Source organism: Pipistrellus hanaki, assembly GCF_964339955.1.
Source record: "Pipistrellus hanaki genome assembly, chromosome: 12".
NCBI classification, from domain to species: Eukaryota; Metazoa; Chordata; class Mammalia; order Chiroptera; family Vespertilionidae; genus Pipistrellus; species Pipistrellus hanaki.
Window position 1 is genome coordinate 16,910,730 of NC_140514.1, and position 25,113 is coordinate 16,935,842.

Consider the following 25,113-nt stretch of genomic DNA (forward strand, 5'->3'; position numbering starts at 1 on the left):
TGGCTCTGTCCCCAGGGTGCATCACGCCGGAAGCGGGCGGGTGCTGGACGTGTACACCACCCAGCCCGGCGTCCAGTTCTACACGGGCAACTTCCTGGACGGCACGCTGACGGGCAAGAGCGGCGCCGCCTACCCCCGGCACTCCGGCTTCTGCCTGGAGACCCAGCACTGGCCCGACGCCGTCCACCAGGTACCGCGGCCGGCTGGCCTGCGAGGGCGCACCGGAGCACGCAGGGCGGGGCTCAGTCTGTGCGAGTCAAAGGCCACGTGTGTTCTCGTCTCCGAGTCATGACGGACACGGGAAACACGGAGCCAAGCTACCGGCATGGCACTGACATGTTTCTAAACACACCTCTTATTTTGTACCTTCAGAGCCTTCGTTCCGTTTCATGTTTCTCATCAATGCCTACTCATTTTCTACAGCCACACTTTTCAAGGCGATCCTTCGTGTCTTCTCTTCCTGTTTGCTTCCTCATAACTTTTATATATATATATATATATATATATATATATATATATATATATATATATATATATATATATATATATTATTGATTTTTTACAGAGAGGAAGGGAGAGAGATAGAGAGCTAGAAATGTCGATGAGAGAGAAACATTGACCAGCTACCTCCTGCACGCCCCCCACCGGGGACGTGCCCGCAACCAAGGTACATGCCCTTGACCGGAATCGAACCTGGGACCTTTCAGTCCCCAGACCGACGCTCTACCACTGAGCCAAACCGGTTTCGGCTGCTTCCTCATAACTTTTTCTAGCTATTTCCTGGAGCAGTGGATGCTCTGCAAAGCACCAGCCTAGGATAAGATGCGTGCAGCTTGCACCAGAGTATAAATCAACACGCTGCTGCTTCCTTCAAGAAAGTCTTGTTGCTACCAAGTGTGCTTAGTGATGTGGTTGATTTTCATTCTTTATCTCATAGGAAACCAATAAAAAAGTTTTTTTTAGTATGTTTTTTATTGATTATATATATATATATATATATATATATATATATATATATATATATATATATTTAAATTGATCTCAGAGAGGAAGGGAGAGGGAGATAGAAACATCAATGATGAGCCGGGACCGGTTTGGCTCAGTGGATAGAGCGTCGGCTTGGGGACTGAAGGGTCCTGGGTTCGATTCCGGTCAAGGCATGTACCTTGGTTGCGGGCATGTCCCCAGTAGGGGGTGTGCAAGAGGCAGCTGATCGATGACTCTCATCGATGTTTCTGACTCTCTATCTCTCTCCCTTCCTCTCTGTATAAAATCAATAAAATATATTTAAAAAAAAAACAAAAAAAACAACAACAAAAAAACATCAATGATGAGAATCATCCATTGGCTGCCTCCTGCATGCCCCACACTGGGGATTGAGCCCACAACCTGGGCATGTGCCCTGACTGGGAATTGAACTGTGACCTCCTGGTTCTTAGGTCGATGCTCAACCATTGAGCCACGCTGGCCAGCCAGTAGTAAACAGTTCTTCCATTGCCGATGGACGGGGTCAGGGCGCAGTCTGGGCTGGCCAGGTGTAACCTGTGTTTTCTCCCCTCCACAGCCCCACTTCCCCCCTGTGCTGCTGAGGCCCGGCGAGGAGTACGACCACACCACCTGGTTCAGGTTCTCGGTGGCTTAAGGACGTGTGAAGACCCGACCGCTCGAGGGCCACGCTGGGAGCCCAGCAGCAGCCTGTCTCCTATTCAGAGATGAGATGGCGATCAGAGGCTTTAAAAGTGATCCTGCGAAATAAAATCACACAACTGGAAGCTGTCATGACAGCCCCTCTAAATACTGATCGCCTTTCTAATGACGGGCTCTAATAACCAGCTCTATTCTCTGTGAACCACGACCACACACCATCCAAGCCCTAGCCCTAGCCCTAGCCCAGACCCATGCTGTGGGCTCCATCTCCCCCCCAACCCCGCCTTTCTTTTCTACTTTTCACCCCTCCTTTCTCGGAGCCGACACTCATTCCTTTTCTTTGTCTTCCTCCTCTACCTCAGACCTCCTTGCTATTGAGCATCCCTTCGGAGTTCTCAGAGGTCACATGTGTTCATTCAACATGCCGGCAGGTGGACCTCTCTGCCCAGAGTAGATGATTGACAGTGAGGGAGCTGAGGCTGAAAGAAGCTAAATGAACCACCTAACGGCCCACAGCCAGGAACAATGTCAGCCAGGGCCTGAGATCAGTCATGTGAATTCAAGTCCCCTTCTTTGCTCCTCTTCTACCCACCAGAGCATGGGCAAAGCGGGGTCTGACCCTTATCGCTGAGAGCCAGCCTTTCTTTCCAGAATCACTTTTATAAGAAGCATCATTCTGAGTGATTACTGTCTCTGAGCCTTAGAAGTGGTGTGACTTAAAGAGCCTGTAATTTTGAGCCGAAACTGGTTTGGCTCAGTGGTAGAGCGTCAGTCTGCAGACTGAAGGGTCCCAGGTTCGATTCCGGTCAAGGGCATGTTCATTGGTTGAGGGCACATCTCCGGTGGGGGGTGTGCAGGAGGCATCTGGTCGATGTTTCTTACTCATCAATGTTTCTAGCTCTCTATCCCTCTCCCTTCCTTTCTGTGAAAAATCAATAAAATATATTTAAAAAAAAAAAAAAAAAAAGAGCCTGTAATTTTGATTCTGCGCCTTTGAAGTAATCTGAGAAAGCGCAGCCCAGCCGCAGCATGGAAGGAAGGAAGGAAGCACAGAGTCAGGAGCTATGCCCACGTGAGGAGGGCCTTCCTGAGCACTGCACATGGCACCCGGAACAGATGGTATCTGATGTAGATGAGGCTGGGGCTCCCTCCTTTCCTGAAGAGTAGAATCATCTTTTTAAAGAAATATACCTTTTATATACTAGCAATCAATTGAAATGTTTTTCTCCCAAATATATTTTTATTGATTTCAGAGAGGAAGGGAGAGGAAAAGAGAGAAACAGCAATGATGAGAGAGAATCCTTGATTGGCTGCCTCCTGCTCGCCCCCTACTGGGGATCGAGCATGCAACCTCGGCACATGCCCCTGATCAGAACCGAACCCGGGACCCTTCAGTCCACAGGCCGATGCTCTACCCCAGAGCCAAACTGGCTAGGGCGCAATTGAAATTCTGAAAAAACTCTACACTGCCCAGCCGCTGTGGCTCAGTAGTTGAGTGTCGTCCTAGGAACCAGAAGGTCAGGGTTCCATTCCCGGTCAAGGGCATAAGCCTGGGTTGTGGGGCATGTAGGAGGCAGCCAATCAATGATTCTCTACCCTTATTGATGTTTCTATCTCTCTCTCCCCTCTCCCTTCCTCTGAAATCAATCAATCAATAAATAGATAAATAAATAAATAAAAAGCCCTGTACCTTCAAAGACTTCAGTTTCTTCACTTTCCTTCAAGTCGTACATAGGCCAAGTACAGGGTATGTTCTGGGTTCTACTGTGCTCTCCAGTACGAGCCCAGCATCTTCCTGGAGGAAAGCCACCTAACGGGCAGCCTACTGTGCTCCCGTACGTCCCCTTTCTTAGCAGCCACAATACACCAAAGAGAGTGTTTACTTTTTAATTCACTTCAGCATGATTTTCTGAGTACCTATTCTGCACACAGTTCTCTACTGGGTCTTTTAAGAGAAGCAGGTGATGTCTGAGATGCGGTATGTTCCCGCGGGGGTATCACCATCTCTGGGAGAGACAAGGCCAACAGCAGTGTGATGATGTAGAATGGCACTGACACGGCTGGGAGCCCTGAGCTAACACTAACTTTGCTTCTGGCATCTACTTCACGGGCAAACAATCTAGTTTCACTAATTCGCCTCCGTTTTCTCACTTGCAAGGCAAAGTACTTTGTTTTTCTCTGTTCTGAAAATAGAATTGTTTTTACCAGGAGCCTTGCCTCAAGTAGCCCAAATAAGGATATTCAACGTTAGAGCAGCTGAAAGAAATTACTGGTGTTTTAATTAATTGTGTTTATGGAAAACAATAAAGAGGCAAAGTTTGATTGTCAAGCTACAAGTCTGATGAAAGTAAGATGTTAGAGAAATTAATCTTTTGTGGTGGCAACCAGTCTATTCTTTTTCGTGAAACACACAAAAGAGAACTTTAATGTGCGTGAGAAAAGACATTACACAGTTATGAGGCATGTTCAGTATGGCATGTGAGCATAATTTTATGATGAAATCACTAAAGGTGAAACATACAACAAATTAAAAGTTCACTAGAGAGGCTCAGAAGCAGATTCAGGATGGCAGAAGAAAAAATAAGAACTTGATGATAGATTAATAGAAATTGTTTTAATTTGAAAAGGTGAGAAGAGAGTGAAGGAAATGGAAAAGAACCTCAGACACATGTGGGATTACATCAAGTACATCAGCATATATGTAATGGGAGTCCAAAAAGGAGAGAAGAGAAAGGGACAGAAAATATTTCAAAAAATAATTTTGGAGGAAAAACCTCCCAGATTTGATGAAAACCATCAATCTATATATCCAAGACGCTTAACAACCTCCAGAGAAAATGTAACAGCAATAGGAAAATAACTCATCAGGCCCTAGCGTTTAGCTCAGTGGATAGAGCACTGGCCTGTGGGCTGAAGGGTCCCAGGTTTGATTAGGGTCAAGAGCACATGCCCGGGTTGTGGGCTTGATCCCCAGTGGGAGGTGTGGGAGGCAGCCAATCAATGATTCTCACACATCATTGATATTTCTCTCTCTCTCTCCCTCTGCCTTCCTCTCTGAAAACAATAAAAATGTATTTTAAAAAATAGAGCACTGCCAAAACCAGTTTGGCTCAGTGGATAGAGCGTCGGCCTGGGGACTAAAGGGTCCCGGATTCGATTCCAGTCAGGGGTATGTGCCTTGGTTGCAGGCACATCCCCAGTGTGGGGTGTGCAAGAGGCAGCTGATTGATGTTTCTTTCTCATCAATGTTTCTGACTCTCTATCCCTCTCTCTTCCTCTCTGTAAAAAAATCAATAAGATATATTTTAAAATAAATATATTTTTTAAAAAGGCAGTTCAAGGAAACAAACAAAAAAACAGAAAACAACAGAATAACAACTATAAATCCAACCATATTAAACACCCCAAAAACATTTTGCTAGACTGAATTAAAAAGCAAAATCTAGTAACTAACTATATATACCTATCTTCACCAATAAGCTGAAACGGATGGAAAAGATATACCATACAAACAGTAATCATCGTAGAGTTGGAGTGGCTATTTTAAAAATATATATATATTTTATTGATTTTTTTACAGAGAAGGGAGGATAGAGCTAGAAACATCAATGAGAGAGAAACATCGACCAGCTGCCTCCTGCATACCCCCCCACCGAAGATGTGCCCACAGCCAATGTACATGCCCTTGGGACCCTTCAGGCCTCAGACCGATGCTCTATCCACTGAGCCAAACCGGTTTTGGCTGGAGTGGCTATTTATATATATATATATATATATATATATATATATATATATATATATATATATATATAATTGATTTTCCACAGAGAGGAAGAGAGAGGGATAGAGAGTTAGAAACATTGATGAGAGAGAATCATCGATCAGCTGCCTCTTGCACACCCCCTACTGGGGATGTGCCTGCAACCAAGATACATGCCCTTGTCCGGAATCAACCAAGGTACATGCCCTTGTCCGGAGCCGACGCTCTATCCACTGAGCTAAACCGGTCCCAGCTGGAGTGGCTATTTTAGTATCAGACAAAATAGACTTTAAAACAAGAAACATTACTAGTCGGTATTTTATAATGATAAAAGCATCAACCCATCAGATTTAACAGTTGTTTGATATGCACCTAACAGAAGCAATAATCATGACCAGAGGCCATGCCTGGGGTAGCGTTGGTGTTGGGCATAACCCAATAGTTCCAGTAAATACTGCTCCACATATCCTGAACAGAACAATCACTTTTTCCCCAGATGACTATTTCTCTGAGCACAGTGACCTCTACTGGTACCAATATGAACTGAAATGCAGACTCCGCCTTTTTTCACAGGAAGGTTCCATTCCAGGCTGGGGGTTGTTTGGCTAGACTAGAAAGGATCCGAGAATCCTGGAGGACGCAGTCGTAGAACCCCGCTTTGAATCACGGGTGAGGGCTGCTAACTTTATTATAATCACCAGGGGAGGTTTTGGGATCTTAACGCCTAGGCTTCACCCTCAGCAATTTTGCTTTCATTAGGTTTTAAAGCTCCTCAGTTCCTAATAAAACAAGGAATGAGAACCACTGCCCTGGAGTAAAAGCTTTCCCCATTATTGTCTCATAACACTCACCGATATTCAAGTGCATAAATGTGTTCAGCTAGAATTTGCATCCTGGTTTCATGAAGCGCCCTCTTAAGAATGAGTCACAGAGAAACAATCTTCCCAGACTAACAAAAGCATGTCTTGGTAAGGCCCTGCAAACCCTATCGATAATCCTGGCACCGAAGTCTTCAGAGATTATTTTGAAGATTGTAAATAGGTGAAGATACATGTCTAAACCAGGGGTTGGCAAACATTCTATATAATAAAAAGGGTAGTATGCAAATTGACCCTCATGCCCTCACAAGATGGCTGCCTATGACCAGGCCGGCAGGGGCGTTAGTGAGGGACAACCAAACAACTGAACAAGCAGGCTGTGTGGGGCAACCAGGCTGGTGGTGGGGGGGAGGGGGGATGGGAGAAGGGGTGTGTGTGTGTGTGTGTGTGTGTGCAGTTGGGGGCAATTAGGCTGGTGGGGGGGGGGGGGGGAGCAGGGAGGGAGTAACCAGCCAGTGAACAGTTGGAGGCAAACTGACTGGCAGGTGGGGGGTAGTTAGGAACAATCAGAATGGCAGTGGGGGGCAGTGAAGGGTGATCAGGCCAGCAGGGGGTGGAATTAGGAGTAACCAGGCAGAAAGGCAAGTGAGTGATTAGAAGCCAGGATTCCTGGATTAGAGAGTGCAGGCTGGGCTGAGGGGAACCCCCCTACATGAATTTCATGCTCCAGGTCTCTAGTTTTATATAAAGGGCCAGAGTATTTTAAGCTTTGTGAGACTTATAATCTATTGTAATTACTCCTGGCATTGTAGCAAAAAGTTATAGACAATAGGTAAATGAATGAGCATGACTGTTCCTACAAAACAGTGTTCTCAACCTTTCTAATGCCGTGACCCTTTAATACAGTTCATGTTGTGGTGACCCCCAACCATAAAATTATTTTTGCTGCTACTTCATAACTGTAATTTTGCTACTGCTGAAGAGCCTAAGACCATCCGAAAACACATTTACATTACAATTCATTAACAGTAGCAAAATTACAGTTATGAAGTAGCAACAAAAATAATTTTATGGCTGGGGGTCACCACAATATGAGGAACTGTATTAAAGGGTCACGGCATTCGGAAGGTTGAGAACCACTGCTATAAAACCTTGTGGATGCTGCCATTTGAATTTCCCATAATTCTCACGTCCTGAAGTATTATTAGTATCCTTTCCCCCTCCCCCGCAACCACATAAAAATGTCAAGACCATCTTAGCTCATTAGCTGTATGAAAACAGTGTAAGCCAGATCTAGACTGTGGGCCCTAATTTCCTGAATCCTGCTCTAACAAATAAGCCAGTACACTGAAAAAAAGCAGTATTAAAAAAAAAAAAGCAGTATAAAAAAAGCATAGCATATTCATTCATAAGCAAGGGAAGCAGTACATTCTGGTCCAGGAACTACTGTCCTCCTGAGAACAACTGGCGCAAACGCCTTGACCTCTGCCATATATATTTTCCCTACAGCCAGATCCTTTGATCCTTGGCCAGGAAAGGATTCATTTTCTGGGATCCAGATCTCCTGAAGATATGTTAAATAAAAACAGGTTTTTTTTGTATGGGATCACATCCAGCCACCTTCAAGCTTTAATCACTAAGATTCCCTTTAGTCAGGGAATCTAGAGGTAATATTTGGCTGTCCAGAATTTAAGCTCCATAAGGATACTTTGTTCACTTCTGTATTCCAAAGCTAGCACATTGAAGGGCACAAAATTTGACTGCATAAATTCTGTAACATCCAGGCAAATAAATAATATAAAACATAAAAAAAAAAAAAAGACAAGAGTGCCATTTTATTTATATTTTGGGTTAAAAGAAAAAAAGGGGGAAAAATGTGTATATGATCTGGCTACATAAGTGGTTAACAATGGTTGCCTTTTGGGAGATAACGGTGTGGCTGAGAGTTCTCACTGTCTACACCTTGAATATATTATCAAGTCTAAAAACGAAATGAAAATAGATTAAGCCAATGGCCTGGAGGAAAAAACACTGAGTGTGAGACCTGGCCTTACATTAACTGACTACTATATTCCAAATAGTCCAGAATTATCCTTCTATTCATCATTGTTTCCCCATTAGGTCTGGAAAGCTATTAACCAAGTTATTAACAATGGTATAATATACAATGGGTAGGAGGGAGCATTGGTTGTGTATTTTTTCTTCCATAACCTGATTTTGTTTTAAAGGAGCAGTAGTGTTTTATTGATTCAAAAGAGCCAGGTCTTTGAAACCATAAGTAGGATTCAAACGTTTCCTGCCTCCTAGCAGATTAACAGTAGTTATCAAACACGCCCAGCCACGTTACCATTCTCCTCTTCTGTGAGATGGGGTTAACAGTACTAATATGTTGCAAGGATTAAGTGACAATGTTCTTTGATATTTTTATTGGAATGGTAACAATAAACCTGTAAGATATGGGGGGAAAAACTTTCAGGCTTTGAAACTGTCAATCAGTACTTTTTTTCCTTTATTAATTGAAGACTAGTGACCTAGTGCATGAAATTCATGCAAAGGGGGCAGAGTGGGGATAGAGGGGTGGTTCACCTCAGCCTGCTCTGCACCCTCTCCAATCTGGGACCCCTCAGTGGATGTCTGACTGCTGGGGGCCCAATCCCACAGGGACTAACCTGCAGTCCGACATCCCTCTCATAATCCAGGACCGCTGGCTCCTAACTGCTCGCCTGCCTGCCTGCCAGCCTGATAGCCTGCTAATCACTCCCTATGGCCTAACTGCTCCCCTGATGGCCTGGTTGCCCCCAACTGCCCTCCCCTGCCAGCCTGACCAACCCCCAAGGCTTTTATTAGTATAGATAATTCTGGACATAACAGCTTTAATACCTAGTCATCATCTTTCCTTGTTATCAATTCTCAACACACTCCAAGACCAGCCAGGCCCCTAGTATTTTTTGAAACTTTGACTTTTGTTTCATATCTTTCCAATTATGTATACGCCTTCCGGGTTACATAGCCCCGCCTTCCAAAGGTCTCTAAGCAGCAGTTGCTAAGCCAGATCCAATGAATTCTTTGCTATTATTCTTCATTCATATAAGTGCCAATTTATCAGTTTTAGTTTCCTATTTCCTACTAGTTTAATGTATCTTGGAAATCAGTGCTCCTTTAGACTTCAAGACATGCTACACGAAGATGACAAATCACAATCCTACACCACTACTTAACCAAGTCTCAAATTGATGGCATTTAAAGACCCTCAAATTTGTTCTCTGATGGGACTCTGCAAGATGTAGGATCACTTGATACTTGGCCTAGCTCAAAGCCACAGGGAACTACCACTGGGAAGTGAATTACCTCTCTACACATAGGTGAGCAGACCAGGTAAGTATAACACTTGAAGATGTATTCTAAACACAGGGGTACCGAGTTGTACCCCTGAATAAATTTTGTAACATCCAGGCAAATGCATAGTTTCCCCGAAAATAAGACAGTGTCTTGTATTAATTTTTGCTTCCAAAGATGCGCTAGATCTTATTTTCAGGGGATGTCTTATTTTTCCATGCGCTAGGTCTTATTTTCGGAGGATGTCTTATTTTCGGGGAAACACGGTAGTTGTAGTCAATGGTATGAAAAGGTGTTCACCTAGATCTGTGGTCGGCAAACTGCGGCTCCCGAGCCACATGTGGCTCTTTGGCCCCTTGAGTGTGGCTCTTCCATAAACTACCACGGCCTGGGAGAGTGATTTTGAAGAAGTGGCATTAGAACTTTAAAAAATTTGGCTCTCAAAAAAAAAAACTTCAGCCAAAACCGGTTTGGCTCAGTGGATAGAGCGTCAGTCTGCAGGCTGAAGGGTCCCGGGTTTGATTATGGTCAGGGGCATGTACCTTGGTTGTGGGCACATCCCCAGTGGGGGGTGTGCAGGAGGCAGCTGATAGATGATTCTCTCTCGTCGATGTTTCTCTCTATCCCTCTCTGTAAAAAAATCAATAAAATATATTTTTAAAAAAACCCACAAAACCTGAATCGTACTGTTGATATTTGGCCCTGTTGATAATTGCCATGTTTCCCTTCCCCTAAGAATGGAACTTTCTGTGCTTGTTTCTTAAAACCACTTTTGCCCCTACCCCTCCTACACTATCTTTTCCCTCATATTAATAACTTGGACACTAATAATCTGTCCAAAAGCTACAGAAATGACTCCTATTCTTGGCTCAAAACTCCCACTTCCAAAAACTGAGTATGATTATTTGTTTTCCGCACATTTATTTTTGAGAAAATTTATCTTTATATAATACAGAACAGTTAAAGCCGACCAAGCGCAACAAATAAGCCTGCCAATTACAGCTTTATACCAACCATAATTCAGCCAGTTTTTAAAATTCCAAAAACAATGTACCCAACTCCCAACACACTAGTGATCATTCAGACCAAATTGGAGGCAGAGCAGTATTCCCACATTGCAATGCTATCCAGTAACTGTTCAACATGAAGAAATGGACAAGGGCAGATACCTGTGCCACCAGCATTCATCATTTTGCACTTTTTTTTTTGTGTACCAAGGCTAGAGAATACCTGGGAAAAGCTTGACCAGGAAACTCAAATAATTGTTACTGCCCTACAAAAGACATTTAGTCTAAATAATCTACTGGCTATAATAGTCTCGGGTCTACCTGATGCTACCAAAAACTACATAAGGTATTGCTAATATAGGTGAGATTTACAAAACTGTGTCCCATGAACATTTCTGATTGACATCCTTAATAACTTTGCACCAGCCTGGCAAAATAAGATAGTTATGTTGGTGGTTGGGAACTGAAAAAATCTAGCTTAGAATGAACAGATCTCTGCTCAAAATAAGGCAATCCATTTGTAGGGATTGAGAAGTGTCTGGAAAATTTTGCAAAGCTGGTTTACATGTTTTGTCCAAAATTTAGACAATTCCTCAAACATGCAAAAATGTTATAAAACTGTCTCAAGTAACACTGAGAACTTTCTATAATAAGTTGACATTATCCCATCAAATAGCTTGAAAACCTGTCACTGTACTTAAAAATAGCTTTAAAAAATAATCCAGTTCCTCGAGCATTGAGTCCAATTACTCCTTTAATAAACTCTTGGTTTAGTTATCACGCTTATTTATAGGCAAATCAGAGGTTTCTCTTGCTTAACAGGTCAATATCATTAGCCTGATAATATATAACTCCAATTAATTCAGGGACTTGTCATGATGCATTCATGCTATTAAGAAGGATTTGAGTTTTTATCTTAACCAAACCTCTATAGGTAAAAGGGAATTTTCCAAGTGTATAAATAACTACAGCTAATGACGTTGAAGGCATCACACCTTTAAACTTTGAATGTTGGTCTGTACTTATATGGTTGATATCAAGATTGACTACTGAAGCTTAAGTATGAATATTGAACACAGATCAAAAATCTAGTTAGAAACATTTTATTTAAATGTGCCAAATAAAAACTCACATTTGCAAACCATAAGATGTTAATACATTCAACAAAAATTTATATTATCTTACTGCTGTGAATTTACAGAGTAATAATCCAGATCCATTTTGATTAGATGGTTGAAATGACCTCCCTAGGTTACATTTTACAAACATCACAAATCCCTTATAATAATGTAAACAAAATAACTTTTCCCTAAAAGGTGAACGTGAGAACTTCAGTCCGCTCTTTCCGGACTTGCACTTCTTCTTGGACTTCCTGATGGGGAACGACTGAAAAGAAAAGCATCAGGTTTGGAACCCATTAGTGTCCACTGAAACGTACTTGAACATGTTTCAATAAATTCAGAGGTGGCCAAAAGAACTTAAGTTTCTGCAGCAGAGATATAAAAATCATAAATAGCCTGGCCAGCGTGATGAGTGGCAACCCATGTAATAGGAGGTTATGTTCCATTCCCTGATAGGGGACATGTCCAGGTTGCAGGTATGGAGCCCAGTAAGGGGCATGCAGGAGGTAGCTGACTGGTGTTCTCTCTCATTTATGTTTCTATCACTCTCCCTTCCTTTCTCTGAAAAAGATTTATATACAAGTCATTTGACCCTGTTTAAGATTAGCATCCTTGCTAACTATTTGAATTTTGGGGGGTTTTTTCTTTGGGAGGGTTATTAAGTAGCAACTACATGGATAATAGTTTAGCTTCAAGATTTCAACCTACAAATTTTTCTTCATTTCCTTTTTACCTATTACTGTCTCCTATGTGTGGGGAAAGCATGTGTCTTAACATGAAATTATACAATTAAGGGTTCACAAGACTAAACACATATTGATCGTCTAACATTTTATGACTAAATATTTCCAATAAAGTATAAGGTGATAATGAAACGGGAAAAGCAATCCTTTAAGAAACTTATTATTTAATATTTTTACATATATATAGCACCAATTTTCCAAAGAGCTCAAAATCAAAGCCTGCAAAGTAGGCAGGAAGCAAACAAATCCTGCAGAGGCCACATCTGACAGTTAAAATTTGACAACAAATTATGTAGCTTACCTTCTTTTTGGAGTTGGAGATCTGGACTTTGATCGGCTGTCAAAACATGAGAAATTCTATTAAGAGAAAGTACTAACCAATCCCTTTCTTACAGTCACAATACCATGAAATGAACCCCCAAAATGTCCTGAAATTAAAACATCAGGCTGCAATTAAACTGGAAAAAAAAAAAAAAGCCCATCAGATTTTGCTAGCAAAAGCTCATCTTCCAACTAATCTTCATAAAATGAACTGCTTTTATGATTCATCTGCCTATCTCAGAATGCTCACCTATCTCAGAATGCTTCTCCATGCACCTATTAGTTCTAACAAGGGCGTATTAACAGCAAAATTACAAACTGCTTTCTCACTATATCTTGCCATTCCCTTATCAAGGAAATCATCCAGAAAAGGCATGTACAAATGAAGTTCTAAAGTTTAGTTCGTTAACAAGGTATTAGGTTCCCACTCAACACCTAGGCTTAGGGCTAACACTTGAAGCCTGAACAATTCAAAAACACTTTGAACTCTTTGGATATTGGTGCCATATAACTACAAGAGCATTGTTCAACTTTTCACCCTTACCTGCTTCTTGGTCGTGAAATAGATCTGGATCTGGATCTGGATCTTGACCGTGATCTTAAAAACAAAAATTACACCAATTAGCCCACACTAGTAATTTCCTTAAACACCTTCTGAGCACATTAGGCAGACTTGGAACAAAGACTAAATTGAGCAAGATGCCACTCTTGCCTTTTATCAGTCTAAGATTGAACAAATTGTCACATTTTCAACAAGGTCTAATATCAAATAAATAAGGAACTATTTTAATTATTTGCTTCTACCATACCAATGAGCTAGACTGTCAGTTAAGTATCCAAGAGACAAGTAGATGGTTTTCGCTTAAGACTGATATGAGATCCAACAATCAAATTAAATTCATTTGTCTAGAGAGGGGGTCCAGAGCTTTTGCAAATGGAACACAAGTTTTAGAATCTCTGCATTTAAAGATTTATAAACAGTATCTCCCAATGGCATTCCCTACCTAGGACACTCATCATCATCTGTAATACTGTCAACTCCTTATTTTATAGACATTATTCATTTCTATCACCTTTACAGGTCTTTTTCAAAGGAAGTAAAAAGAGGTGAAGTTCCTAGTTTGATTTCTACCTTCTTAATTTCAGTGTCTGGCTAAACAAGCCATGCTCACCCATATGTAAACTACTATTTCCCCTAAACTTCCTAAGGTCTTAAATTCACCCCCATCACGCCAAATTATGTCCTTAAGACACTCTACTTTTGTCATTAAGACGTGACAACCCAAATAAAAATAAGCGGGGGTAAAAATGGTACATACTGGAAATACCTCGATCCTTTTATAGAACCAGATCTAGATCGTCTGAGTGAAGCGGATCGTGATCTGCGAAGAGATACAGATCTTGATCTTCGAGGAGATGCTGATCTCGATCTAAAAATTAAATCAAAGAGGTTTAGGTCCATCTCCAATTAAAGTCTTTTATTGCTTGCTAAAACATGCATTAAAGATCTCTTACCTCCTTCCCCTGCTCCTGCTCCTTGAGCGAGAATATCGTCTACCTCTGGATCTCGAATGTGATCTAGACCGTGACCTATTTTTCAAGTTGGGAAAAATAACAAAATGTTAGATGGCAACTCTTATTTGTAGTTTGTGTCCCTCTGCTGAAATCAAGTCTCAAACTATTTAAATTTACTATCTCATTTGGAAATAAATTCTGGGCCTATTAGTTGTCCAGTTTTTTTTTTAAACTACCTAAAAAAAGATTTGTTAAAAGCTGAATTACATCTTAGAATTACATAATATAAAGCACTGTAATGTGTATTTAAAATAAACCTTGCAAGTTTGCAGGTCGACCCTCTTTGGCCCATGGTCTAGTAGATCTAGACGATCTAGAAGTATCTATAGCCGATCGCTGCATCTAGATGTTTTCTTCAATCTAACGACGATCAAACTGACAGCCAAATGAGCCAGGTGAGGCTTGATTGACGCAAGAAGATTTTTCTAGTTGGAAATGTGGTCAATCTGTTGTTCCTCTTTCTAAACCGGAGGGGGCCCCAATTGTAAGCCAAATTTACTGTTACGGCGATCACCGACTCAAATTTTCTGCCCTTTAAAGAATAAGGTGAAGCTAGGTGTAGATGACTCGAGGGGATCTGGCCTCTTATGCTGATCACCTCAAGGTCTAGGAGGATCTTAATTGTCGGATTTGCAAGGCGCCTCAGCATATCATAAGGCTCGTGACATTCTGAATCAAGGCGACTGACTCAAACGAAGAAACCTGAAAGGTTTTGACCAGGTTGATTATTAATATATTAACATTTATTTAATTAAACAAAAAAATTGTAAAAATACACCTGTACAATTAACATACAAATTTATATAAAAATATTAGTTTCTGCCTTGCTAATAAAAGAATTACTTGATTAACCAGTACACCAACCATTTCTTTAAAATAAATACCTGCTTCTCCGTCGTCGGCTATAGCGATGACAATCATAAGCATAATGTCCCTTTTCACCACACTCATAGCATCTATCATTTGGATCAAAGGGACGTCGGGCAGGTGGCCTATCCAAACGAGATCTCCGAGGCATGCCTGTGGATAGTTCAACCCTCACTCGGGAACCACAAATCACCCTGTAAAACAGAAGCAACAAAATTCTAATGCTAAAAACAACACATACGACCTCTGGATTTAGAACTTTCCATCCCTCTGCTTTCACAGGCTTCCGCTATCTTTGTAGCCCTTTGCAGGCCACCTCTACTCCCTTCCTTAAGCAGATCAAATTTTTATGTTCCTCTAGACCACACAACCCCCGCTCAGCGCCTACCTCATCCCCCAGCCCAGCAGACTATCCAGCAGGTTTCCTGACTGGCATCTTACTTACTTGCCATCCAGGCCTCGAACTGCATCTTCTGCATCTCTAGGGTCTTCAAATTCCACAAAGGCAAATCCCGGAGGATTTCTCGCGATCCACACCGTCCTTAAGGGGCCATAATAACTGAAAGCCCTTTCTAGCTCGCCTTTGCCAGCACCAGTTCCCAGGTTACCGACATACACCTTGGTTTCTGTTTTAAAAGAAGGTAGACAGAAGAACAACGCACGTTATGCAAAGAGTTTGAATGGATTCTTTCGCGCCCCCTTAAGATTCTGTGCACAGCGGCGCATTTTGTGCTGAACCGAACGGGGCCTCAAAACCGGCCGAGTCGGTGAATGCCCGAGGAGATCAGGCGTGTGACAAGGCTCCTAACGTTCTAACATGGTGGGAAAACACGGGAGCAGACGAGCGTGGCAGGGTATTCCGAGCGCCAGGCGGTCCCGCCCGGGCCCGCCCCCCCGGGTCCCGGCGGCCTCGGGGCCCGGAGCGCGCGGACCCGGGCGGCGGGCGGGCGGGCCGCGCCGGCTCCCGTCCTCCGCGGTACCCGCCCCGGGCGCGGGCTCGCCCGAGACGCCAGCTCCCCGCCCCGCGACAAGCCGCGCCCGAGAGAGCGACGAGAGAAAAGAAACCTGCCGGCCGGCCGCCCGGCGGCAAAGCGGAGTCCCCGTCCCCGTCCCCCTCCGCAGCCCGGCCGGCCACGGCACGAGGCAGCGCGGCTCCGAGCCGCCGGGCGTGTCCGGGCTCCGACCCGCCCGCGGGGACCCCGATGGCCGCGGCCAGAGCTCCCCGCTGTAAAGTGGCGGGAAAGCGGCGGGGAAATGCGCCACCGTGCACGCTCGTGATTGTGCGCAAAATGGCAGCCGAGGGCGGGGGGAGGGCGGGGGGGGGGAGAGGCGGCCGGCGGCTCGAAGGGCGGCAGCGAAGCGGCGGCCGTGCGCCTGGCTGAGGGGCCGGGGCGCGAGGCGGAAAGGGCCCCAAGAACGGACCTAGAATTTGACCCAGACCAGACCGACACCCGCCCTCCCCTCATCATCCCGCCCCCGCTGCTCCGGCTCCGTACGGCGTGCGCCGAGGCCGCCATTACGCACGCGGAATAACCGTCTCCTAACCGCCGCGCCAGCCCCGTGGCCTCGCCGGTCCTCGCAGCCCCTGCGATCCCGTCCCCTCGCCGGGCCCCTAGCCCCGCTTACCTCCTCCGTACCGCCCGTAGCGCGACATGACTGGCCCGCGAGCGAGGCTCGTTCAGCTCGCAGAGCCCAGGACACGAGTGACACACACGCACAAAAAGGAGCTGCAGAGACCTCTCCGCGCCAACGGTCCCAGCGGCACTACGAGGAAGCGCCTGGGTTCCGGCTTATATACGCGGTGGCCGGGCTGCTCTGCGCATGCGTCGTCTCCGCGTTCCGCGCGGCACAAAGGAGCTGGGCGGAAACAGCGCCGGAGCGGCGGCGCGCGAAGGGGGCGGGGACTGAGGAGCGTCAGGGGCCAATCACAAGCGGAGGGATGCGTTTCCATGGGAACGCCAGAATCTCGCCAGTAAAACCCTCGGCCTTTCCCAGGCGGTGTCCCCGCCCCATCCTTCCCCCCCCTTTTCCTGTACCTTCCTCATTTCCCTCCCCGCCCCCTTTCCCCTCTCCTTTTCCCCTTCGATTCCCGCCCACTCCGGGGACCCTTGGCGCTGGCGATGTTATTGCAGGTGCATTAGGCCGGCCTGCGAAAGGCCGATGTTGCAGCCGCCGCCGCCGCCGTTCTGCTGCGGGGACCTGGCCTAGGCTAATGCTCAGTGATCTTGGGGGCTCGTCAGAGGTAACCGGGAGTCGGCCACGGTGAGAATTCCAGGAACCCGCTATTCTGAGTAGCGGTCTCTACACTGTAGGCCTCAAAAGGGATGAAGCCCCCCGCCCTGCTTACCCACCCTAAAAATCCCTTAATCCCTTAAGAACCAGCTACCCATGTTCACCCACACGCTCTGACTTCTTGGGGTCTGGGGACAAAGGAATACTGTAGTTATCTCGTGTGTGTGTGTGTGTGTGTGTGTGTGTGTGTGTGTGTGTTTTATAATGAAATTGTGACAAAACACTAAATCCTTTTTTTTTTTTTTTTTTTAGAAAACATTTTTATTAATTTCAGGGAGGAAGGGAGAGAGAAACACCAATGATGAGGATCATTGATTGGTTGCTTCCTGCACGCCCCCTACTGGGGATGGAGCCCTCAACCCTCGCTGGCGCTCTGACGGGAATCCAACGGTGACCCTTGGTCAACACTCAACCACTGAGCCACCCGGTAGGGGCAAAACCCTAACTCCTTAAAGCCACCAGTTATGTTCAGGCTAGTGGTTTGTGGCAATTCTGACATTATTTGCATTTGAAACACAATTGATTTGTGCTTCCCCTCTAGTTGTGTGTGTGTGTGTGTGTGTGTGTGTGTGTGTGTGTTGGGTAACACATCCACTAAAGACTCAGTTCCTAAGGATTTAAAAAAAAATGTTTTTATTGATTTCAGAGAGAGGAAGGGAGAGATAGAAACATCAATGAGAGAAACATCCACAGGCTACCTCCTGCAAGCCCCCACTGGGGATTGTTCCTGCAACCGGGGCATGGGAATTGAACTGGTGACCTCCTGGTGCATGGGAGGGTGCTTAACCAACTGCGCCACACCCAGGGCAAGTCTTTCAGTAGCAGCCTCTGGCTGCTTAAGCCACTCTATAGAGCAAATAAATGGAAACCTTTTCATTTCGTTAGAATCGCTTAAAATCCAGTTTTGATTTTACACATTGCATTTACCAGACACCAACTCTACAAATACAGATTTAACTTTTTTTTTTACCATCCACCAAAAAAATACATTGCACCATAAATAATTGGGATACACAAGTTGGAAATGTTCCACATAAAACAGCAATTCCTTAAGTATTTGTACTTGTTTTTTAATCTGCTTTATCTTCACTTGGTGTATATAGATGTTGGATACAGAGTATAGGAGAGAGGCTTAGTTGAATAAGCCTTTATTCAGGTGAATAAAATATGGATTCTCTCCTGGTAATGGCATGAATTTATACATATTTTTTTTCAGATTTATCAAATTACGGAAAAAATTAATCTGTCTCAAGAATTCTAGCAAGAAAATAGAAGTTCCGGTACCAGACACAACAAGCCTATTACTGCCTCTTGCCACTAAGCCAATAAGCAGAGACAAGGTTGAGTTTTTCATGAGTGTTTATTTTAACTGCCAGCTATAGGAGAAAGCAGTGCGCTTGGTACCTGAAAAACTGCTCTAACATCTGCCAGTTGGCTGCTTACATAGGGGTAAGAAAGCAAAGCTAAGCACAGTGGGGAGGGAATAGGATAAGGGCTGTGGGGCAGGTGATCAGTGTGTCTGCTTCCAGTATCTTAAGAGTCCAATAACAAGGTAGTTAATCTTTTTTACGATGTCAAACCAGCTTAGCCCTAGCTGGTTTAGCTCAATGGATAGGGAATCGGCCTGCAGACTGAAGGGTCCCAGGTTCTATTCTGTCAAGGGCACATGCCCTGGGTTATGGGTTCGACCCCCAGTAGGGGGCATGCAGGAGGCAGCAGATCAATGATTCTCTTATCATTGATGTTTCTATCTCTCCCTCCCTCTTTGAGATAAATAAAAAGGAGATAAATAAAAACATTTAAAAAGAAAAAAAGAACAAAAACAAAAAACAGCTTAGCCCTTTCCCGGAATCGGAGAATAGCCAGCATTCCTGAGGCAAACTCCCAGAGGCGATCTACAATAGCATCCTGACCCGGCAACCAGTCAGGGTCTACTGTCTTTGACCAACACAGGACAGACTTGATTAATAATATCTATGAACATTACAGGTACCCCACCATTCCCTCTGAGCCCCGATCAGTTCTATGCAGTATGTTATATTTGTTCTCTATTAACCTTGTTAATCTTTGTTGTCATCTACTTATCAGGGTTTGTCTTAAAAGAGTTAAATGATAAAGATATTTTTACATCCTCCCTGAAAGATAGAATATAGTATCAGTTTTATAAAGCCTAATTCAACTTCCTCCTATTAAGAATTTATGAAAATTGCTGTTGGACAAAACATAAATAACTTATGGGAAGAGAGTACTTACTAGTCACTGGCCATACCGCTCTGAAAGTGAGAGATCTGGTTTGACCTCAGGAGTTAAGAAGGGATAGGTCTGGTTAGTACTTGGATGGAAAAGATAATTATGTTATATAGCTCCTAACAGGCCTCAATAAATATTTTTGGCTCTGAACAAAAAGTCTACTGTATAAAAGATAATTTCTAGGCAAATAATAACGCCAACAACATGAAAAGAAGCAATTTTCTAACTTACAGCAAACTGCTTTCAAGCACAAAAGAAGAAAAAGGGGTAAACCCTGGCTGGCTTGCCTGCTGTCTTGGAGACAGGCACTTTGATAAGCCAATTACATATTATTTACCTCTATTACAAGAGGGCCAGTTCTAGTCTGGGCTTTGCTAACATAGGTGCCATGAAAAACATATTAGTACTGGCCGGTATGGCTCAGTTGATTGAGAGTCATCCTATGCACCAAAGGGTTGCTGGTTGGAATCCAGGTCAGGGTACATGCCCCGGTAGTAGGCTCCATGCCTGGGGTGTGTATGGGAGACAGCTGATCTCTCACATTGAGCGCGCGCGCGCTCTCTCTCTCTCTCTCTCTCTCTCTCTCTCTCTCTCTCTCTCTCCCCCCTCCCTCCCTCCCTCCCTCCCTTTCTCTCCTTAAAATCAATTGCATTTAAAAAAATAAATAATACTGTACACTACTTCTATACATTTTTATACTAAACACTCTTGTTCTACGAACATGTAAACCAACTCTTTTCACTAAATGTCAATCTAAATCGGGGAGGTTTTATGGTAAAGAGTACTTCTATTCCTGCTGGTTCTTTTTAAATCAGTTTCACCCCCATTTTTGCCTCTAGATTCTGTGTTAATTAAAACCACATTCCCAGGTTCAATTTGAATGTGAAAGCTACTTACTAATTCAATTCAACAAATATTCTAATATTTTTTAATATGAAATATTAAGTAGCTCTTAACACATTACAGTTGTTAAACACAGATAACATTAGCTTTGGGGGGGGGGGTGGGATTTCTTAATCCTTTTACAGCAGTTTTCACTTTTTATCTGCATTTCCTAGACCAGTATTTACCGGGGAGCATTCAAGAAACAGTTCATTTTGTACCTTATTTTCTTCTCCATTTTAGTTTCACTTTTAAGTCATTGGCACCATTTTAGCTTGGATGTGAAAACCTTAAAACAGGAAAATATAGTTTAGACCTTTTGCACATGTACCAATTGTCAATATAATGAAATAGTCTGTAGTTACAAACACTAGTCTTTTAATGTATATTTATGTATGTTATGTGCTGAGTATGCTATGTTCAGCTATAACTTTCTTTCCCTCCCCATCCCCCGCATTTCCTAATCTTCTGTTTCTTCTAGAATGCAGTTAAGAATTCTGGGAAGGAAAAATTATTATAGGCAAATTTATATATATTTTTTGTAATGTATAAAGAAATTAATTTCTCATTAGCCAAGTACTGGACCATAATCATTATTGAAGTGGGGGACGGGGGGCAACAGTTAAAGAAAGCCAGTGCTTTGTCCAACATCAAAGAGTGAAACTAGGCAGAAGGAAAATGGGATGCAGGAGTACCTGCTAACACAAATATCAACCAATCGGGTGATTTTATAAAAATCAAGGGAAAGTGAGGCTTTCTGAGGAATGCCTGATTGCATTAAAAAGTGGGAAATTGTAAAACTATCAAGCCTTCAACTAATCATTTATGTTGTTTCTCTCTAAAGAAAGAATATTCATGAAAGGAACTTGGCCACCTTGGTGTCTTAACAAGAGACCTGCATGGTTCCGTGGTTGAGCATCGACCTATGAACCAGGAGGTCATGATTTGATTCCCGGTTATGGCACATGCCTGGGTTGCAGTGTAGGGTGCGCAGGGAGCAACCAATCAATGGTTTTCTCTCATCATTGATGTTTCTATCTCTCCCTCTCTTCTGAAATAAATAAAAATATATTTTAAAAAAAATAACTCATCTGTTTACAAAGGATTTACTTCACAATGTTGTTAAAAAACGTGTGTAGGGTTTTTTTGTTGTTTTTTTTTTAGTACATTTCAAATGATTTGAATTTTTCAGAAATACATCTTCGAGGTAACTAATGTTATCTTTCCCCCCCGTTTGTCTGATCTAGATGAGAATATCCTAATGCTACACCTACAGCTCTTAAGTTTGTTTGCCTCCATTATAATACCAACACGTCAGGTTGTGGAAGAAGTGACCCAATCAGAACAGAAGCTTCATCACTGCAGCCAAATATCTCTCACCTCTAGAGTGAGAAAGCGAATATGTCACGTATTCTAAGCAAAAGAGACAATTATAAGAACGATGCCATTACATCATTTCCTTTAAGGAAAGAAGAAAATGACAAGGACGACACGTATGAAGACGCCTATGAAATTATCCCTGCGGCAACAACAATGGATCTAGTATCTTCCCTGGAAGAATGCACCACTGGGTTGTATTTGTTTCTCAATAACAGATTCTCAGATGCCATAAATCTCATTTACCCGTGGTCAAAAAACAGCGTCTACCATGCTCTAGTCAACAGCATCCTCATGGTGGTGAAAGCCATCTTGACTTTTGACCCGCAGGATATAGACATTGGAATGACTGCCGCCAAAGAAGCGTTGAAAACTTGTAACAGCTTCCGAAGGAAAGGCAGGATGACTAGTTTCTCTCGTCTAGTGAGTAAGCAGGGCATAAAGGCTATCAAAGAAGAGGAGCTGCACGCTGAAGTCTGCTATGCAGAGTGCCTGATCTTGAAATCTGCTGTGACCTTTATCCAGGATGACAGCATGCTTGGCTTTCTTAAAAGTGGAATCAACATCGGGTTAAGTTACCAAATCTACAAAGACTGTCAACAAATATTAACACAGATACCCACCAACCAAAGCAAAACCTCTAGACACCTGGTGGGAGGCGTAAAATTCGGACTCGGAGCATTCAATTTGATATTGTCCCTCATGCCACCAAAGACACTGAAGTTACTCAACGTTGTTGGATATCATGGTGATAAACAAGTAGCCTTGACTCTGCTCCATGAGAGTGCCTCTGAATCCCATATCAATAATGTCTTAAGTATTCTGACTCTGCTCTTCTATTACAGCTATGCCTGCGTGGCTTTCGGTATTGAAACAAGTCTCAGTTATACCATAGACCATCTCTTCCTAACTTATCTCCAGAAATTTCCAAAGTGTGTCATATTCAAATTTTTTTATGCACGCTTCAGCATGCTGAAAGGGAAATTTGAGAATGCGCAGTTAGCATTGCAGGACTGCATTTTTATTCAGAACGAATGGAAGCAACTTGACCACATCTGTTACTGGGAGCTCATGTGGTGCCACATTTTTGTGCAGGATTGGAAGGAGGCCTGCCGCTATGCTGATGTGCTGCTTCAAGACAGCAAGTGGTCCAAGGCAGTGTATTCATACAGCAAAGCCATGCTGCTGGCTCTGCTCCCTCCTGGGTCTGCTAAGTCAGAAAGCAAGGACATGAACTCTCTCTTCTTAAGTGTGGAGAGCCTGAGAATCAAACTTTTAGGCACGTCTGTGCCCATAGAGAAGTTCATTGCTGAGAAGGGTCAGCGCTATGGCAGTACTAAAGGCTGGTTTCTGGCACAGCCTGTCCTGGAATTCATGTATGCCTGGAGTGGTTTCCAAGTCATGAGCAAAAGACTACACCTGATTTCATGCTGGCTTGCAATAATTAACCGAGGAGAAGAACTTTTACGAGAAAGACCAAATAAAGAGTATGGCACGGATGACCTATGTTTGCTAAGTTTACTGAAGGGTCTCTGCCTGAAACACTTGGGCAAATACGTGGTGGCTGAGCAGTACTTCAGTCGTGTCATCCAAAAGGAGAAATTGCTAAAATATGACCACTATTTGGTGCCGTACACTTACTACGAGCTGGGGGTTCTGCACTACCTGAAAGGAGATTATAGCAGTGCCGTGAAAAACCTGGACAGCGTAAAAAACTACAAAGACTATTCCATGGAAGCCCGCTTACAGTTTAAGACTCATATAGCTCTTCAACAAATAGCTAAAGCAAAGTGATTTAGAATACAAAGTGTAGTTTTGTTTACTGTGAGTGAAGTATCTACAGTCAGCAAGATAATTAACAGGCAGGAAAATAATTCCTTTGTGGGAGAAATCCAAGAAGAGGCAGCTACTAAGAATCTGATGTAACAAGAAATTCCCTTTCCCTCTTTCCTCCTCCATACTATAAAATGGAATACCTTACACTGGCAAATGGAGTGATGTACATTATTGAGAAAGAAAAGGCAAATGATGTGCATTATAAAAGACTAAGGGCCCAGTGCACCTTGAAGGGAACTGTAGGCCGTGAGGCTGTGGTGGGCACAGGGGCGGGTCTTGGCCCATCCTCTGTGCCCCCGCCCGGCCCCTCCTGCTGCAAACCTCAGTCCCTGTCTACCGGCAGCCTCCTCCCACCACCACCACCACCACCACCACCACCGCCACTCCCATGAGCGGTCAGCACCAGCCCCACTTGCACCCACTGAGGGCACGATTAGAGCCGGTGCCACCAGCGGGTCCAAGCTGCCCCGATCACCCCTGAGGAGCAGGGTACAAAATAATATCAGAGGGGCACAGTTAAAAAGGTGACAAGGCAACAATGAGAATAAGGAATCACTTGGAAAAGACTGCAGATCTAACAGGAAATCTATTGATTGACATTTCTTTGGTGAAATTGCTAGCCACAGTCTAGGTTCTGGCCTTGAACTGGCCCAGGTTTAATATCTGCAGTGTTAAATTTCTTTATAATTTTAGGAACTCAGTAGTGGATACCCCCCCCCCCTTTTTTTTTTTTTTTTGAATTCTCACTGAGGACATTTTCTCATTGATTTTTAGAGAGTGGAAGAGAGAGGGGAAGAAAAAGAGAAAATATCGAAGTGAGAGAAACACATCAACTGGTTGCCTCCTGCATCGGGCCTCCCTGACCAGGGCCCGGGCCAGGGAGGAGCCTGTGACATAGGTAGGTGTCCTTGATTGGGAATGGAACCTGGGACCCTTTGGTCCACAGGCTGACACTCTATCCACTGAGCCAAACGGCTAGGGCTAGATATCCTTTTATTATTCCAAGACAATTACAGGGAAAAATAAAAACAGTTAATCCCACTTTTTTCCCCCTCCAAATCAAAATAAAATTATGTAAAATCTATATTATTGCTACTGAGATTGTTTACCTCATTGAATAAGAGGAAATAAATGAAAAAAGATGGTACTGGCACAAACCGGTTTGGCTCAGTGGATAGAGCGTCGGCCTGTGGACTGAAAGGTCCCAGGTTCAATTCCAGTCAAGGGCATGTGCATTGGTTGTGGGCACATCCCCAGTAGGGGGTGTGCAGGAGGCAGCTG

General features: G+C 43.6%; 3 protein-coding genes across 6 annotated transcripts in view; 2 read left to right on the forward strand and 1 right to left on the reverse strand.

The window, feature by feature from the left end:
* GALM (galactose mutarotase) overlaps positions 1 to 1,772 on the forward strand; it is a 43,347-nt gene extending 41,575 nt beyond the window's left edge. The window contains exons 6-7 of the mRNA XM_084901458.1: positions 16 to 190; positions 1,565 to 1,772. Of these exons, the coding sequence (XP_084757584.1) occupies positions 16 to 190; positions 1,565 to 1,642 (253 nt within the window). The 3' untranslated portion in view covers positions 1,643 to 1,772. The remainder of the gene's footprint in view (positions 1 to 15; positions 191 to 1,564) is intronic.
* Positions 1,773 to 10,462: 8,690 nt separating this feature from the next.
* On the reverse strand, positions 10,463 to 17,026 carry SRSF7 (serine and arginine rich splicing factor 7). Of its 2 annotated transcripts, none has more exons than XM_084900402.1 (8): positions 16,822 to 17,026; positions 15,641 to 15,821; positions 15,213 to 15,389; positions 14,269 to 14,343; positions 14,082 to 14,183; positions 13,298 to 13,351; positions 12,734 to 12,769; positions 10,463 to 11,954 (listed from the first exon to the last, which is right to left on the reverse strand). In XM_084900402.1, exons 1-8 carry the CDS (start codon positions 16,847 to 16,849, stop codon positions 11,900 to 11,902), a joined length of 708 nt encoding a protein of 235 aa, XP_084756528.1. In that variant the 5' UTR covers positions 16,850 to 17,026; the 3' UTR covers positions 10,463 to 11,899. The 2 variants fall into 2 exon arrangements, with proteins under 2 accessions (XP_084756528.1, XP_084756527.1); XM_084900401.1 differs by having other exon boundaries at positions 14,073 to 14,183; positions 16,822 to 17,012.
* A 198-nt stretch (positions 17,027 to 17,224) lies between these two features.
* Positions 17,225 to 23,986, forward strand: LOC311630937 (tetratricopeptide repeat protein 39B-like). Of its 3 annotated transcripts, none has more exons than XM_084900554.1 (2): positions 17,225 to 17,457; positions 21,867 to 23,986. In XM_084900554.1, the coding sequence occupies exon 2, from the start codon at positions 22,021 to 22,023 to the stop codon at positions 23,788 to 23,790; it is 1,770 nt and encodes a 589-aa protein (XP_084756680.1). In that variant the 5' UTR covers positions 17,225 to 17,457; positions 21,867 to 22,020; the 3' UTR covers positions 23,791 to 23,986. The 3 variants fall into 3 exon arrangements, with proteins under 3 accessions (XP_084756680.1, XP_084756681.1, XP_084756682.1); XM_084900555.1 differs by having other exon boundaries at positions 17,225 to 17,437; XM_084900556.1 differs by lacking the exon at positions 17,225 to 17,457 and adding an exon at positions 18,095 to 18,827.
* The last annotated feature ends 1,127 nt before the right edge of the window (positions 23,987 to 25,113 follow it).

Coding starts and splice junctions, on each gene's coding strand:
- SRSF7 (XM_084900401.1), bottom strand. CDS start 16,849: ATGTCGCGCTACGGGCGGTACGGAGGAG. Junction 14,344..15,212: donor AGCCGACGACGGAGAAGCAG/GTATTTATTTTA, acceptor CTTGAAAAATAG/GTCACGGTCTAGATCACATT. Junction 11,955..12,733: donor TCTCCAACTCCAAAAAGAAG/GTAAGCTACATA, acceptor TTTTCTTTTCAG/TCGTTCCCCATCAGGAAGTC.
- LOC311630937 (XM_084900554.1), top strand. CDS start 22,021: ATGTCACGTATTCTAAGCAAAAGAGACAATTATAAGAACGATGCCATT.